Source organism: Pagrus major, chromosome 9 (assembly GCF_040436345.1).
Source record: "Pagrus major chromosome 9, Pma_NU_1.0".
Classification (NCBI taxonomy): Eukaryota; Metazoa; Chordata; class Actinopteri; order Spariformes; family Sparidae; genus Pagrus; species Pagrus major.
In genome coordinates this window covers 20,982,417-20,999,269 of record NC_133223.1, presented here as the reverse complement: position 1 = coordinate 20,999,269, position 16,853 = coordinate 20,982,417, and the positions used below count along the sequence as shown (strand labels likewise).

General features: G+C 43.0%; 1 protein-coding gene across 1 annotated transcript; it reads right to left on the bottom strand.

The window, feature by feature from the left end:
- Positions 1-395: 395 nt before the first annotated feature.
- On the bottom strand, positions 396-10,289 carry LOC141002388 (indian hedgehog B protein-like). The gene is made up of 4 exons (XM_073473704.1): positions 9,397-10,289; positions 8,157-8,314; positions 7,321-7,424; positions 396-2,883 (listed from the first exon to the last, which is right to left on the bottom strand). The coding sequence occupies exons 1-4, from the start codon at positions 9,700-9,702 to the stop codon at positions 2,129-2,131; spliced, it is 1,323 nt and encodes a 440-aa protein (XP_073329805.1). The 5' UTR covers positions 9,703-10,289; the 3' UTR covers positions 396-2,128.
- Between the last annotated feature and the right edge of the window lie 6,564 nt (positions 10,290-16,853).

The following is a 16,853-nucleotide window of genomic DNA, read 5'->3' as shown; positions in this document are numbered from 1 at the left end:
AAAGCACAGAGTAGTTTTGGTTTAAAAACAACAACTTTATGTTTCAAATACAAATAGTATGCACAGAGTTGCCGAAAATAATATTAGTTTACATTATTTTCTAAAAAATAGATCTTTAAATAGTCTCTCCAACAATAGCTTAATATACATATGTGACAAATCCTTTAGAAAGTATGTAGAATAATGCCTTGGATGTCCTACTTGGGATGTTTGAGTCTGTGTGTCAACTTGAACAACATCATGAACATATTCATTCAGCCATCCATCACTTCTGCTTCCCATAGTGCTGAAAAACAAAATGTCTGTACCTCTGCTAATCTAGGTCTCAAGTCTTGGCTGATAGATGGAATACAAAAAAAGACCATGCAAAAGGAGAGCTATCAGGTCACTTACTATTCAAGATCAAAAGAGATTTATTATCTGTTATTTAATATGATGCATAGCTTTTGCTTAATACAGTAGTTGAATACAGCCTGAGTGTCGTGTATGCCTTAACTAGCTACAACTGACCTGAAAAACATGTCACAAATTAAAACCGTTTAAATAAAATAACTAATAAAAAAACATGAAGATGTGTAAATGAACCCTGTGATTTAGTTTGAGACAATCAAGTTGACTGGAAGCAGATGACACACGCGGAAAAAACAGATTGCGGCCAGTACTTCACAGATGTTGTAAAGTTGAAGTACACACAACAGTAAGTTGAAGTGTTTGGTAATTCCCTGCTAGTCAGTACATACACAGAACTTCCTCCCCCATTGTCCAGTTTAAATATTATTTCGCAAATGTACAGTAAAGGCTGAATAAAAGAAGGACAAAGAATAAGTGGATTTACTGCAGTGATGATTCTCTTAGTAAGCGGTTGTCGTTCTTTCCTTCTTGAAGGTGCAACATGTATGAATTTGCCACCTGTTGAATTCCTTCTGCCAACAAATGGGGGCGCCATTTCACCATGCTAGCAAGGCTGACTGCTAACTGCCGCTAACTGTATTCTGCTCCATTGCTGTAGCTACTGTTAGCTTCTTAGCTCAGTACAGGAGCTTTGGACCACTGGGAGAAACAGGTTTTCAGGCACGGGGCTAGCTAGTTAGCATGCTAACTTTCGTGAATACTTCTGCAAAGCAGTACATAGACGTCTGTTATACGTTTTTTTTAAACTAATATTCTTACATATTGCACCTTTAACATGACTTAACTGTATGAATATGTACGTACAGAGCTTCATATCACACCTTGTTTACTTCTTCTCTGTTTTCATCTAACTCAAGCTCTGGTGTGATCTTAAGATGTGTAAATGTTGAAAGATGACAGTGAATACAGTACAAAATGAATGATGAAACCTGATTGACTTACTTTACCACTACACTTTTGTTTTAATGAGAGAATTCTGAATCACAGTCCCTGTTTTTGATCTCTGAAGTGCTCTGAAGGGAAACATATTGACAAAGAGGTTCAACTCTTAAAGGTGCTATATGTAAGAATTTCAGTTGAAAACATCCCAAAATTAAATTAAATTATCAACATAATCTGAACAAATATCAGTTTTTAAGTTATGTATTGTGTTGCAGCGATATCTACTGAAGTAAGCATGCTAATCAGTTAGCCCCGACCCTTCCTGGCTCAAAGCTCCTGTGTCAGCAGTGTAAACACCAACACTCCCCTGGTGATCCGAGCTTCCAGTCCAGACCGCTAGATGCACAGCTAACCAAGCTAACTAGCTAACAGCAGCTACAGATAGCAGTTATTCTGCCTGGCTTGTTTTAAGTTTGATTTTGATAGGTGGCCGATTCTTACATATTGCACCTTTAATTTGAAAGAGAGAAATACTTATGCCAGCATTTCTGTTGGTATTTAAATCTAAAATGGGATTTTCTGTCATATTTCAGTCTCTCCAGTCCTCGTAATCTTCTGGAATTAGTTTAAAAAGTATAAAATGAATCTCCTCAGTCTCCTATATTTGTTTTTTCACACAGTTGTACATGTGCTACATAAAGGAGTTTGTTGGAATACAGCAAATACAGGCAAGTAGAGTCTATAAAAACACATTTCCACTATAAAATCAATTGTCTTTTGTGGTCCCTCAGTCTGTGCTTTGGTGCTCCTGAATACAGGTGAGTGAATGAAGTCCTCAGTGTGAAACATGTCTCTGTGGCACCTGCTCAATCCCCCAGGGGTGGAAGTGTCCAGCGTCCAGCAGCGTTTGCCCCAGCCTCTGTAGAAGCCGAGGGTACCAGTGCAGGCCGTCAGTCTGCGGTTCTGAAGGTCCCATCAGGCTGTAGAAGAACCTCAGCGGGGCCAGGACCCAGTGGGCCAAGCGGTGATTGTCCACAGCAGCGTAGCAGGATGCCAGCACACCGTTCACCACTATGGAGCCGTGCTGGGTGAGTGGGGCGTACAACCCGGCGCTCCTCTGTTCTTCCACAAAGGTCACGACTGAAAGTGTTGCCTGCGAGTCCACTTTGCCTTGTGACGTAAGTACGCACTGTCCTGGTCGGACCTCACTGGCAAAAACTGTTCTCAGACCTGCTTCCCGGCTCGGCCTGCGACCCCGTACAGAGCCCAAAAGTGGCTCTTCAGCTGTCTCTTCCTTCTCAGTCGGCCCTGCAGTGCAGTCCGTGACAAAGATCAGGTGAGCGGCTGTGAGAGTGATATTAAGTCCTGTGCTGGTGCCAATGATGTAGAAGGTCTTCGTGACGTTGGGCTGGCGGTCAACAAAGGATAAGACCGGGCTGTATAGAAGGGGGCCGTGACCGTCTGCTGTTGATGAAGCCAATGCGCGGTCGCCAGGGTGAAGGTCCCGCATCTGTTTGGTAACCCCGCCTTCGAGGACGACCTGAGCATCGCCAGGGAAACAACCACCGGTTTTGGCCGCCACAGAATGTTCTGGAGAGATAAAAGAAAAAGAAAAATGATTATTTGATTTGATTTAATTTAGTCTTGTCTTTTTTTTCCAACAGGGCTGCAACAATTGATTACTTTTGATCAATTAATCTGCAGATTATTTTCACGAACAGTTGATCAAAATTGTAAAAAAAATAGTGAAAAAGGCTCCCAAAGCCCAAAGTAACACTTAAATTGCTTGCTCTCTCCAACTAAGTCCAAAGCACAAAGACTCAGCATTTACCAGTAGAAAGTAAAGACATACTTGAGTAAAAGTAAAGATATCGTGTTAAAATATTACTTTGGTAAAAGTGAAAGACTCCTATACAAATAGTACTTGAGTACTTAAATTATCTGGCAATAAATGTACTTCAGCATCAAAAGTACAAGTAAAAGTAAATTACTAACTGTTAAAATTAATAATCATATAAATGTAGTGGAGTAACAATATTTGCCTCCAAATGTAGTAGAGTGGAAGTACAAAGTAGCAGCAAATTGAAAAAGTACCTCAAAGTTGTACTGAAGTACAGTACTTGAGTAAATATACTTAATTACATTCCATCACTGTCATTTACTATCATAAATGACAAAGAAAAGCAGCAAATCCTTATATTTAAGAAACTGGAACCAGCACGTTTGACATTATGGCTTTCAAAATGACTGAATCGACAAATTGATTAGCAAAATAGTTGGCGACTAATTGTCTTTTGATTGAATAATCATCTAATTGTTGCAGCTCTGGTTTTAATTGCATTATTTTTTGACGATGATGATGATGAAAGTACGAGGAGTCAAAACATAAAGAGAGAAGAATACAGTTTGAACGTCCCTCGGAGAAATGGAGCAACAGTGGCTGCATGATCACTGAGTGATCTATAAAACAGGTGAGACTTTGACACTGACCCAAGGACGACTTTATCTCAGTGGATCAGTGGCAGGTTGTTAACATATGTGTATAATGTGGCTCATGTTCGAACCTTGTCTTTTCCTTATTCTTCGACCTCATTCACACACACAGAAAGACACACAGCCTGGTAGCATTTCTGTTTGATTTTCTAAACTAAATGTTGTGATTTCTGACTGTTTTCACGATCACTTCTCTTGTGTGACTGGAGCTGTTGGCAAAACTCTTGCAACAGGTTTGTGGGGGCCACTAAGCATTCTTCAATACCAAGGCCTTAAAATGATATCGTCTCCAAAAGGAGTTTTTTTTCTGTGATTCAATGGAGGCTCTCGTCCTGCTATTTTTTTTATATATATTGTGCTTAAAGGAGACGATTCCCTTCACTTTGCTATGGCATGTAAGTCTTTTTTGCTCCTTTACTTAAAGGAGACATATTATGCTTTTTCATTTTTTTCCCTTTCCTTCAGTATTTTACAGGTTCTTGTGCATGTAAAAGATCTTGAAAGTTAAAAAGGTCAAAGTCTGCCCCATCAGAAGCTCATCTCTCCCACAGAAAACACTGCTCCTGAAACACTTCGTCAGTAGTCCCGCCTTTGATTCCGTGACTTTGTGACATAGGACTACGTCACCATGTCACACATTTGCATAATTTATGCCAAATTACTAGTTTGGCTCGTAAGAATTGATTTATCACAGCTGCTCTGTTGTTGTTAGCAGTGCCTGGTCAGGCGTGTGTGAGCTGACCAATCAGCGCAGACTGGGTATCCGGGAGGGGGGCCTTAAAGAGACAGGAGCTTAAACAGAGCGTCTCAGGCAGAGGGGAACATAGTGCTGCAGCACTGGACAGTACGAGAAACTCATGTGTTTTTTGAGCACTAAAGCATGTAAAGCTATTCTAGTAGTAGTAAAATGAAATTATGAACCTGAAAATGAGCATAATATGGCTCTTTGACATGATGACAACAACATTATTAGAGAAGCATGTTTGCTTCAGTTGTGTCAGGCCGTTGTTTGTCATTTAGACTGCCCAAGATGCCACAGTTGGCCCTTTAAGACGCAGTGAGACGAGGTGGCAAGAAGAGGTAGTCAGCGAGAGCTAATGGATAACCAGCTGATTGTATCACCACAGTCAGAGCACGGCCCGGGGTCACAGAGACAGGAAAGCACACAGACTCAGACGTGGGTCTGGATACTGTTTGGATTACAGCAGAGTTTGTGTTTTAAACTGAGTCACATGACCACTCCACACAGGGAGAGAGCAGTGGCACATTGTAATGAGCTCGATTCCTGACAATGATTCCTGCTATTTTGGGAAAGAATGAGAGGAATGAAAGTGGAAAGGTGATAACTGGAACAAATTCAATAGAATATCTGCTCGATCTATTGAAAGCAAAATCAGTTTCGAAACAAGAAAATGAATCAGTATAAATGTGTGTGTGTGGGGGGGAGGCTGTCTTAAAGCAGTCTTAAGGCAGCCAAATATTTGTCCAAGGTGTGTGTGTCTGTATGCCTTAGGGCTGCAGAAAAGGAGGGCTGTGACCGGGAGGTGATAAGACTCAGATAAGAGATCTGAGAGAAACCTACTGAAGGAAAAGCAACAGCAAAACAAAGAGAGAGTTAATCATCGCACAGCCGACTAACCTCTGCTAGAATGCAGTTTGGCATCAAATAAGTGGTGGTACCAGACGTGGGTACATGGATTTATAATATGTATCAGAACGTTATAATAGCTGGAGGTGGAATGCGGTAGTCAAAGTATTGTTTGCTCAAGGACTGTATCTGATTTGTGTTTGGTACAGTGTGTGCTGGAGTAGTGTCACTTAACATTAACTATGTATTTCTGAGGAGGAACTTTTAAAGCTGCCATAAGCTAACGTAGCTAGCTAACTACTTATTGTAATGACAATATATCAGTTACAGTGGAGAAACATCTTCTCTTACTGATTTTCATCACTGAATGAACAGAACAAACAAACTGTCATCAAAGGAAAACACAATTTAATTTTGTTTCGCTTAGTGGATGTTAGCCGGACCCTTCTAAGTAGCTACCTTTCTACAGTGTTCTGGGGACCTTATTCCCCTTGAGGACGGCTTGTTTGTATGGAAATTTAAGTGCCAAGGAGATGGACTTGAAAGCTTGGAATTAAAATGAGTTACATTCTCCGCTTTGTTTATTAGTTTTCACAGTTGTAAAAGAAACCTTATATATACAAAAGTACAGGAGAAAAACAATGGCACCCTTTAAATCTTATAAGTATGTTGTCAGTTTGGTTCTTGTAAATTCTGTCTGCTTAAAAACAGCCCAGGTTAAACTTTTTTAAATGAAATAAAAGTATTTTTGTGCTTAGCAACAGACAAACCTAATGACTGGGCTAATTAGCCAACTGACAAAAATATCAAAGGGCCGAAATGAGGTTGTTAAAAGAGATGCTTTTTCATTTTTTTCCTCTCCTTCAGTGTGTTTTATATGTTCTTCTGCATGTAAAAGATCTTGCAAGTTAAAAAGGTCAAAGTCTGCTCCGAAGCTCCTCTCTCCCACAGAAAACGCTGGTCCTGAAATGCCTCGTCAGTAGTCCCGCCTTTAATTCCGTGACTTTGTGACATCACACTGTGTCACCATGTCACACATTTACATTATTTATGCTAGTTTGGCACGTAAGTGTTGATTTAGCACAGCTGCTCTGTGTTTGTTAGCGGTACTGGCTCAGGCGTGTCTGAGCTGACCAATCAGAGCAGACTGGGTATTCAGGAGGGGTGGCCTTAAAGAGACAGGAGTTAAAACAGAGCGTCTCAGACAGAAGGGGAATACAGTGCTGCAGCACTGGACTGTAGGAGAAAACTAACGTGTTTTTTGAGCACTAAAGCATGTAAACCTATTCCAATAGCAACCCAAAATAAAATTATGAACCTGAAAATGAGCATAATATGGCTCCTTTAAAGGGCTGTAATCAACCCACGGGTTGCTGTATGAATAGATCAGCTTCATACTCTCCAGTACAGCTCTGTTGTCAGGTGTGTGTCACTTACATTTTGGTATATTTATATTCTTTATTGTTTATGATGTTGTAAAGCACTTTGATGTTCAATGTCTGTTTTTGATTGTAATTATCGTAATGTAATGTAATGAGACAAAATAATTTACGAAAGGATAATAAACGAAACTCACTAAACAGATCGTGTCAAAAATAATACTCTCTATCTGCAGATTATACAGCTCAATATCCTACACACACAAAGGAAGATCACTTAAGGGTGAGATCTGACCAAGACGTGTGACTGAGTACAGCGAAGAGCACAGGTGCACGCCCTGCTTTGATTGGCTCCCAATAGGCCATACACATAAACACACACAAAGACTGATGACAGCGGCGCTGGAAGGCAAGGTAAACCATTAGTGAAACGCCAACAAAGGGTCTGGCATCAACCTCATTAGTGGTAATGACAGCTGGCCGCAAACACAAAAAAACATACAAACACACTAACAGATAATACACACACACACACACACACTGTTGCTCATATCCATCTCTTCTTACCTGACTTGACGCTACAGTGAATGTGGGCTTTGGACTCATAGTAGACCCAGTCGAATCCAGCTTCTACAGCCAGCCGGGCCAACATGGCATACTTATTTCTGTCCCTGTGGAAGGATAAGAAGATTTTGTTAAACGCACAAATGTAACTGACTGTGAGGGGTCCCTCAGTCAATAAAAGGAAATCGAAGGATATAGTCTTGTGACATAGTGAAGCAGCATGGGATCATGGGAGTTGTTGTCTTCATTATCAAATGACCAACATTGTCAATGAAAATCTGACTGGACTCTGGCAGAAATGTACGGACGAGGTAATGTCTTAAAGTTTAATTGATGTTATCAGTGTAGTCAAGATGATGACTTCCTTCCTCACTCTCTGATGTATTATCCAGAGTTTCCATTGAAGTTATAGTGACAGGCGACCAAATGAAACACAACGTTTCTTTGAGTAAAATCACAGATTTTTCTTTCATTTGGCAAAATGTACAACTCCAGTCGTTTTTTGGACATTTTAATGCAAAAATGTTGCATATTATATCTTTATCTCCACATGTGATTCTGAGATTTACTGACACTACATACTTTTTGAGACATACTCAGAAGATCTATATTTTGCCACTGAAATCCATGTACTTTTTGTGATTTAACGCAATTAAAATGTTGGAATTTCTGGAAAAATTTGGCCACAAACTTGGATCTGATCATCTACGTCCACGTTTGAGACAGCAAAAACAAACAAGCTAGTTTTGCTGACTAATCCATTGACTCATCACATTGCTGATAAGTTGATTGACTGACTGTGAGCAGTTCAAATGTTGCCTGGTCTGTGTCTGGCCTACCTGTCTGAGGTGGTGATGTCGACAGCACGTCCCTCATAGTGCAGCGAGTCCTCTGAATGGTGACCGTCCTCGTCCCAGCCCTCAGTCACTCTCAGCTTAACACCGGGCCACATGTTCATCACAGAGATGGCCAGAGAGTTCAACTTGTCTTTACAACGCTAGGGAGAGAGGCACAGGGAGGGAAAGGGGAGGCAGGCTGTTAGAAACAAACGACACAAAGACAAAATGAGTAGCAGGAAGGATGAGAAAAGAGGGATGTGCTGATGAGTCTGTGGGATGGTTGAAACTGGGCTAGATACTTGAGGCCTTGGTGTCATCGCAGTAAAGTGTGGACAGGGAAGGTTGGAAAAAGTAGTGACTGAAAGCAAACAAACAACATGCCCATCAGGTACAAAGACAGAAGTGATGAGGGCATGAGGTTCCTCTTAACAACATAGAAATGAATGTGGATAATAACTCTACTAAAACTGTGTCAGGTGAATTTAGTCAGGTGAATGGTCAAAGTGCACACACGGATCCATGTGCGCTTGCTTGGGATGATTTGGCAGTTTTTCCAGATAGTTACATAAGGCTTGAGGTCAAGATGCCTCTGTGGAGCAATGCATGCGTCTGATCGTTGAATGAATAAATGAGTTGGTGCCAGGTTGAGGTATTTGGGTGCGCAGAGATTTGGCGCGTCGTGCTGAAGAAGCCACTTCTCCGGTTGCTTCAATAGTACTATGTGGGTGAAAGGTGTCTCCTTGTGGGCCAGGTCAGCGTGAAAACTATGTTATGAAACTTAGATAAAGATTACTTTATTGGCTGTTTAATCTTGGTAGCCTTGGTTTAACCCTAAAATGAGTGGTTTTACGCACGCCTATATGTCCGGCCCAACGAAGAGCGTACAGATAAAGATGATTGATGAAGAAAAGAAAGAATAAGGCTTAGAGTTTGGGAGTACAAGCAATACTTCAAGGCAGTAAAAGCAGCTGTGTCAAGTAGCAAAATCCAGAGGTGAAACAAATGGCCGAGAGTCAATGAAATCAATGTTGGTTTAAACATTTAACAGACTGCAAACACTCAGCGCACAATTTGTGGACGTGATTCAGCTAAAGGTCTGCAGCTGTCAGCTCGGGATCAACCAATTAAGATTTAAATTCAGCTGTTTTGTCGAGCAGCAGCTCTCAGGATCGATGGTCCACCTTTGCGCATCTGTGCCAGATGTTTCCCTCCCTGTCCTCACTCATCTCCCCCTCCTTACCTGTGTCATGAGCCTGTCTGCGCCCGTGTCCTCCTCATCCTTGAAGATAATATCTGTGTTGTAATTCGGCGTCAGTTCTTTAAAGCGCTCGGAGTTGCGCGTAATTTTGCCCTCGGGTCTCCCGCTGGCTCCCAGGGTCTTCTCGGCGACGTTGGGGCTGAACTGCTTGTAAGCGAGCGGGATGAGCTTCTTCGGGAGCCGCCTCTTGCCGTACCCCCTCCCCGGCCCGCAGCCCTCCGAGGCAGGTGCGAGGAGGAGGACCAAGGCACACAGAGAGGCGGTGAGAAGGAGGAAGGAGATCCGCATCGCCCCGGGGGGAGGGAGGACTCTCCCGGGGGAGAGAGATGTCTTCAGTACCTCCCCGGTTCAGTTCCCGACTCCATCGTCCGTGACAGCCGCGACATCACGTCCGAAAAGCTCGGATTGAAGAAGCTCAGCACCTCGGCTGCACCGGGAACCATGAGGACACCAAAAAAGTTTTGAGCTGCTCCAAAACAAAAAATGAGCCCAATTGAGAAAAGTTCGCTCCCTCCGCCGCACAGAATCAACAGTAAGTGTGCAGGCTGTAAAGTCCGTGTATTTAAACAAACAGGTTCAAAGTCGATTTGGTGGGTGAGAGAGTTAAAGAGAGAGAGTGGTGACTGATATCCAAGTTGCAGTGTTGTGGTTTCTCTCCCTCTCTTTTCTTTCCTGCTCTGGGAAACTGTCACAACATCAGCCACTGTCGCCTGCTGTTTGGTTGGTGCCCTCTCTGGATTCAAAGCTGTTCCCTCTCCATATGCGGCCGGCGCGCAACAAGCTGCAGCTTTCCAGTTGAATTGAAAGGGTTTGAGTGATCCAAAACGATCTGTTGCCACTTCAGACCGCACCCTGCCAGTCCTGCCCTCCTCTCTCTCTCCTCTCCCTCTCCTGCCTCTGTCCCTACACTGCCACCCACCCCGCCCCTCCTGGGGACAGCCCGGGCGCACTGGAGAGTCCTGTCCACACTCTGCTGGCAGGCAGGGAGGCAAGCAGCAAACACAAAGCGTTGCCCTTTATTGCTGCCACTTCGCATTTCCAGTTGTTGTCTCTGTCTGTCTGTCTGTCTGTCTGTCTGTCTGTGCCCTTGACAGCTCTGGATGCTCCCAACCCCATTTTTCCCCCCTTTTTTTTCTTTTTTGTTTTAGACTGTAAACAACAGGCCATCAGGATCAATTAAACCAATCAATTTCCTGGAGTATGCAGCCACTAGTGTTGTTTTTTTTTCTGGCTGCATTCCAATATCAAATAAGATCAAGGGTCACTGGTTGACTGACTGATTGTGTGATGGGGTAATTTACAACTGGTCGCCTGGATGTGTGGCAGGTGGACTGACTGACAGTCACAAAGATTGTTTGACTTGCTGACTGACTCAATCTATGATTGGCTGATTTACAGCCGCTCCAATCAGTCTAGACAATTGACCCAATTAATTGACAAGATTAATAACTTTCCTAAAATGGATAAATTGCATCTTGAATTTAATAACTTTTGGCTGTCTGGATCCCCGGCAGAGCTGAGTACATGTGGCTGACACACACACACACACACACACACACACACACACACACACACACACACTGTTTAACGGCAGCAAACCCAGCCCCTCCAAATTAGCTCTTCAAATATTTGCCAGCAGAAAATCAGCGGTCTCACCCCTGTTTCTCGGGGCAGCCTCCTTTGAATGAGCTGAACTGTACAAGGCTGAGGGTTTCCACAATTTATGTTTTATTATTTGCGAGGGCAAACACCATAAAGTATTTCTGCTGCCCCACCGCGTTTCATGTCTCTCGACGGGACAGAGAAAAGCAAAGAGAGAGATTCACACACGGTAAACAGCCATCTATAGCCGTGTTTACCCTTTAGCTGAAATAGAACATCGACTGACACTTGTGTAAATTCATTAGAACGTTCCTGCTCTGGAGGAACGGGCCAGTTAAGAGACATCGAAATTGGTCATATAGAGGTGTCAGTGTTTTAATGTAAGCTTTGTAAGATGGGAATGCTTTGAAATATGGAGATGCTCTTTGTTTTTTGGTGACAATGGAGTCAGTTTTAACCATTCAGTCATCATTGCCCTGGTGTGTTGTGACGTACGCAGATACCACTCACATGCCTGTCCGGTAAGTACAAGACTACAGCCAGCAGCCTGTTAGCTTAGCTTAGCACAAAGACTCAAAGCAGAAGGGAAACGGCTAACCTGGCTCCATCCAAAGCTAACAAAATTGCCTACTAGCACCTCGAAAAGTTACTAATTAACACATTATATCTTGGTTGTTTAATCCGCACAAACACTGATTTGTTTAAATGGCTATTCCTTGGCAGGGGAAGTAACTTCTTGGAGTTTCCACTGGTTGGCTGCCAACCGTACAGTGACGACAAGACTTCAGGAAGTCCCTGCTCCTGGCCAAGAACTAGTCCAGGACATGACCCCTGTGAAAAAACAACTTGATATAACATAATTACTGAACTTAAGAGGTGCAGGTAGGTGGATTTTGTTACCTTCAGACAACGCAAAGCTAACACAGATGTATTAAAAACTGTAGTTCCCCGAATGACCACTTGAGGCTGGCTCCAAAAGCAAGTCAATCCTCATAATACTGGTACAAAAGAAACTTTTGGTCTCTATAGCTTATCTTCTGGTCATGACAACAATACGGAGAGAACTTTTAACTCCCTTGTTCAAATTATATTAAGGCGTTTATGTATAACTAAGGGCGTAGCCTCTCTAAGTGTCTGCTCGGCTTCACATCAACTAATTCGAGTCACTGATCTTCACCTCCCGGCTGCATCTGTGGTATTGGTGCCTTTTGATACTGTGGGGTTAATTGGTCTAACAGACCGGAGCTGAGGGAAAAATGCCAGTGTTTTGGATTAATGAGTGACTCTGTTAGCGTTAACTGGCAGACAGCTGCTGGAGCTAGCGAGCTCTGGAGGAGACTGCTGTGGAGGAATAAGCACCCAGAGTCGAGATGAGCACAAAGTTTGTTTTTTAAACATTTGGGATCAAAAAATTGATTTATCTTCACTCTTGGTTCTCAACCTGTCTGCATTAATGAACCGCGGAGGTTTTCAAAATCCTTTGTAATGTAGTGTTTTCTTTGTTAGTTGATTCTTGATTGGAGGGGAAATTTACTTAACTTCATAAATATACAGATAAGAGATGGGCAAAAGAAAAGACACTGCAGGATAACAGAAAGAAACGGAGCCAACTTTATTCAGAGACTGAAAAAAAAACTGAACACAAACACACACACCCTCGGTGCCGGTTGTTGCCCGCTATTAGGGGCAATCAAACTCACGCAAGTAAGGTGAAACTCTCTTCTCTTTATGTGTGAACACAGGTAGCTTGTTAGTGTTAGCTAGGTTGGTAGCTTCCAGTTAGATGGGCTTGTTTAACTAACTAAGCTTGCTTCCGCTCCACCCATGCTCCACCTCTTTGCCTTATTAGCTGCGATTTAGTTGGAGTCAGGCGCTGCCAAGATGGTGACAGCCGGTACCACTCACTTCATTCTGCGTCTTCAGACACCTATGGGTGATGTCACTGTGGCTCTATCCACTATCATTATAGTCAATGCTTCAGAATGAGCTAGGCTAGCTGTTTCTATCTGTTTTTAGTCTTAGCTAAGCTATTCAGTTGCTCTTGGTAGCTTCATATTTACCATATTTACCGTACATCTTCATCTTCTGATCTAAGGCTGCCATAAAGAGATTAATTTATGCCGAAACATCAAACTATTCCTTTAAACGCACCGTATGTAATTTCTACCGCATGCAGTAAAACAAAACAAAGCATGTCAGTAGCGTTGTATCATGGGAGTTGTTGTCTTCATTTTTAAAAGACCTATTCAGGTTAAGCAAATGAAAACACAACATTGCCTTGAGTAAAATGACAGATTTCTCTCAGTCTGAATGGAGTTGGAAACATTTTGTAAACAACTCACAAAATATACAACAACGGTCTAGTCGTTTTCAGACATTGCAATGCAGAAACATTACATATTATATCTTTAATGGTTGGTAGGTCAACCTCTTGCTCCGGCCTGTTCACAGTAAATGTTCTTGAGCCAGACACTGAACCCCAAACTGCGACCAATGAGCAAGCCAGCGCCTTGCAGGCAGCTTTGCCACAGTTGCCATGTGGATGCTGGTATATGTAAGGCATTGCAAAGGTTTAAGGTGCGTCACTGTAGTTAAGACCCAACTTCAGAGCTACTGTGACCCATCACATATAGTATATGTGTTGATATGTGTCTGCCTCAATTAGCAATTCTGTTTCTACATGTGTACAAAGGATGTGTGCGTGCTTGAGCAGAAATCCATATGCAAATATCTGTGTACCCACGTTTGCAGAAGGCATATGTTTTCCTGTAACTATCAACATTTTGTGGTTTGTGCGTGAGTGTGTGTGCGTGTGTGTGTCATCCTTCCTTTGAAGATCATAAATACGGGCGTGGCTCCAGGCAGGCCGGCTGCCTATTCAGCGTGGCTGTCGACAATGCCTCAGAAGTGGTCACATTCTCCCATCCATCCATCCATTCCTCCCTTCATCCATCCGTCTTTCAGTTCCTCCTCGCCTCAAGAAAGGACACCATGGCCTTTCAAGCACACAACAATCAGACACACACATCCCCAAAAATCTTCTATCTCTGTTAATATTCATCAACCTGTCTTATACTGTATATGCCTCTACTGTAATGGTTCACATACTGTAAGGTACGAGGTACGAGCTCAAACACACATGTGCAGGCCCGAAAACGCACAAGCAAAAAATACACACATCCAGCCATGTGTGCACAGTACACGCTCACACATACACCAGGCCAGCCGACGAGCCAACCGAGCATCAGGCCCTCGCTCATTGATGTTTGTTAAAGTTATTAATTTTCTCTGTGAAATAAGAGGCCACGGTGGCAGGACAGAGGGAGATGGGTGCCAGCCCCACAATCTCTCCCTGCTTTCATCTACTGGCACTGGGGCTCTATGAGTCCACAGCACAGGGCCTTTACATGGGCATCGGGGTTACCCACGCATACCCAGCGCCCTAACCAACAAAGGCTCTGAGTGGGGCAAAAGGAAGAAGACACAGATGAAAGAAAAGATGGAGATGAATCGAAATAGATGTGAAAAAGTATGATACAGAAAGAGAGAGCGATAATGAGAGAGCGTGAGAAAAATGTACAAAGGGTTTGAGAATGGAGAAGTTGATGAAAGAAAGAAAGATGGCAGTGGGGTTGAATGAGTAAGAGAGAGTGAATACATGGCACATTAGCTGGTAAACAAGTGAGTTTGGGTTGTTTTGCACTCAGTGGAAGCTAGCGTGTTTGTGGCTTGTGGTACTTCACTGTAATGGGGGTTAAAGGACGTTACGCTCAAGGTAACAACAGCTGGTGGCTAAAACCACCATCCCTCTTCCTCCTCCTCCTCCTCCTCCTTCTGTCACTCCACACACTCCGGCATCCAACCCAAGACCACAATAAACACCTAACACCATACTAGGCTTCTTCACATCAGAGTGGTTCTGTCTGTATATAACACTTCCTTCTTCCAAATTTCGCCATACATTTTTGGCAGCGAGTGCTACTTGGCCGGTGCGAGCAGTTTAGGAGCTTAGCCGGAGCTAACATGGCAGCCAGTGAAAACCACAATGACCAAATCTGTCGATCAGCGGATGAGAGTGGCACCGATACTAGCCTCGCTGCTAAAGGCCAGTTGAGTGCAGCGTGTTTGGTCAGAGAGCAGCAGACAGAAGGAAAATAAAAGCAGGATGATATAAAAGTGGAGCACAGGCTAAATGTGTCTTGGAGTTAGCGGGCTAGGCTAGCCACCGCATGGCTAAAGCAAACAAAGAGCTGCCCAGGGGACTCAAGAATGCTGCGCTCTGACACTAAACACATATGCTTGGTGGTAGGCAAGCACGCAGGTAGCCACAGACATAGGTCGTCAGATGTACACACACAGAAGCACAGTTTACACATGCAACATTTAGTTGAGGATTAATGCATGAGTACAAAATTGCATTATAAGCAAACAGTCTTATGCAATCACACAATTAACACACTTAAATGTGCAAAGACACACACTGCTTCTCAGAACATTTCTGTCCATCCTCGATTGAAAAAAAAAAGACAAACTATTTGCTTTGAAAATAGGAGAAAAAAAGAGAAGTCCATGAGCTAACCACAATTAAAGGGTAACTCCACCAATTTCACGCATTAAAGTGTGTTGACAGGTCGTGGGAGGTACTACTGCATACGTGAAAAAAGTAGTATAAAACCTTTTGTGGCTCCGGAGGAAGCTGCATGTGATCTGAATAATTGCCTCCAGTGATGTCACTAATGCAGGTCTGCATTGCACTCCTTTAACACTGTTGGACTCATTACGAAAAGGTTCAAAACAAATGAATTTATTCTACACATTCTTCTTCCTTTTCAAAATCTGACACCTACATTACCCATGCGGCTTCCTCTGGAGCCACAAAAGGCTTTATGCTACTTTTTTCACACATGCAGGAGTACTTCCCAAGACCTGTAAACACACTTTAATGTGTAAAATTGGTGGAGTTACCCTTTACTGATACTAACGTAACAGTTTAAAAGAAGCTGCAGCTGGGAAAACTTCTACCTCAGGGAGCAGTTTCAGCTTTACATAATTGCACTTGGATGGCATATTTATTAATTACATATTGATATATTTTCTAACGTTCCTACTAGTCTTAAAATAAGACCTGAGGGCTGACTGAGATTCAAGATCAGAGACTTGCTTGAAGATTGTTGACGAAGACTTGAGTCAAATTTGTATGAAGTGTCCTAATAACAAGTCCGGTAGCTGGGTAATGCCAACAATAATGCTTTCAGTGCTCCTGCTGCACTCTCTCCATGTCAAATGAGGGATTTTTTTCTCCTCCTCCCTCTCGCCATCCCTCTCTGTCTCTCTCTCTCCTGAGCGTGTGCCACATCTGTGGGCTCTGTGGTGATGTTTCTCTGCTCAGAATGGATTCACCAGCTCAAAAACGTCCTTATTATATTTATATTTTACTACACCACTAGAAAACCATGCCAGCTGGGCTGCAGAGCTTTGGGCAGAAAGAGGGAGAGAAAGCAAAAGGGGAGGAGGACGAGTGAGAAAGAGAGAGAGCGAGAGAGAGAGGAAGGAATGAAAGAGGGAGAAAAACCAAGAGAGGCAAACAACAAGCAAAACAGAAAAGAGGATAGAGAAAGACAGACAGGTGAATTAAAAAAAGGAGAACAAAATGAAGCACAATAAAGTCGAAGACTTTAAGAGACGGGTGGAAAAGCGCAAGTGAGGCAGAGAAGCGGATGGAGAGAGGTTGAGTGGGCATCCTGAAATAGGCTGTGACAATATGATTACCCTGGGTGCTCAAAGGTAAACACAGAAATGGGCTAACAAGAGGATACTCTTACACACTCACAGTCACA

Excerpts from the sequence above, each read along its gene's own strand:
- LOC141002388 (XM_073473704.1), bottom strand. The coding sequence starts at position 9,702 with ATGCGGATCTCCTTCCTCCTTCTCACCGCCTCTCTGTGTGCCTTGGTC. Across the intron at positions 8,315-9,396 it reads CAGACAGGCTCATGACACAG|CGTTGTAAAGACAAGTTGAA; the intron begins GTAAGGAGGGGG and ends CTCTCTCCCTAG. Across the intron at positions 7,425-8,156 it reads GACATCACCACCTCAGACAG|GGACAGAAATAAGTATGCCA; the intron begins GTAGGCCAGACA and ends ATCCTTCCACAG.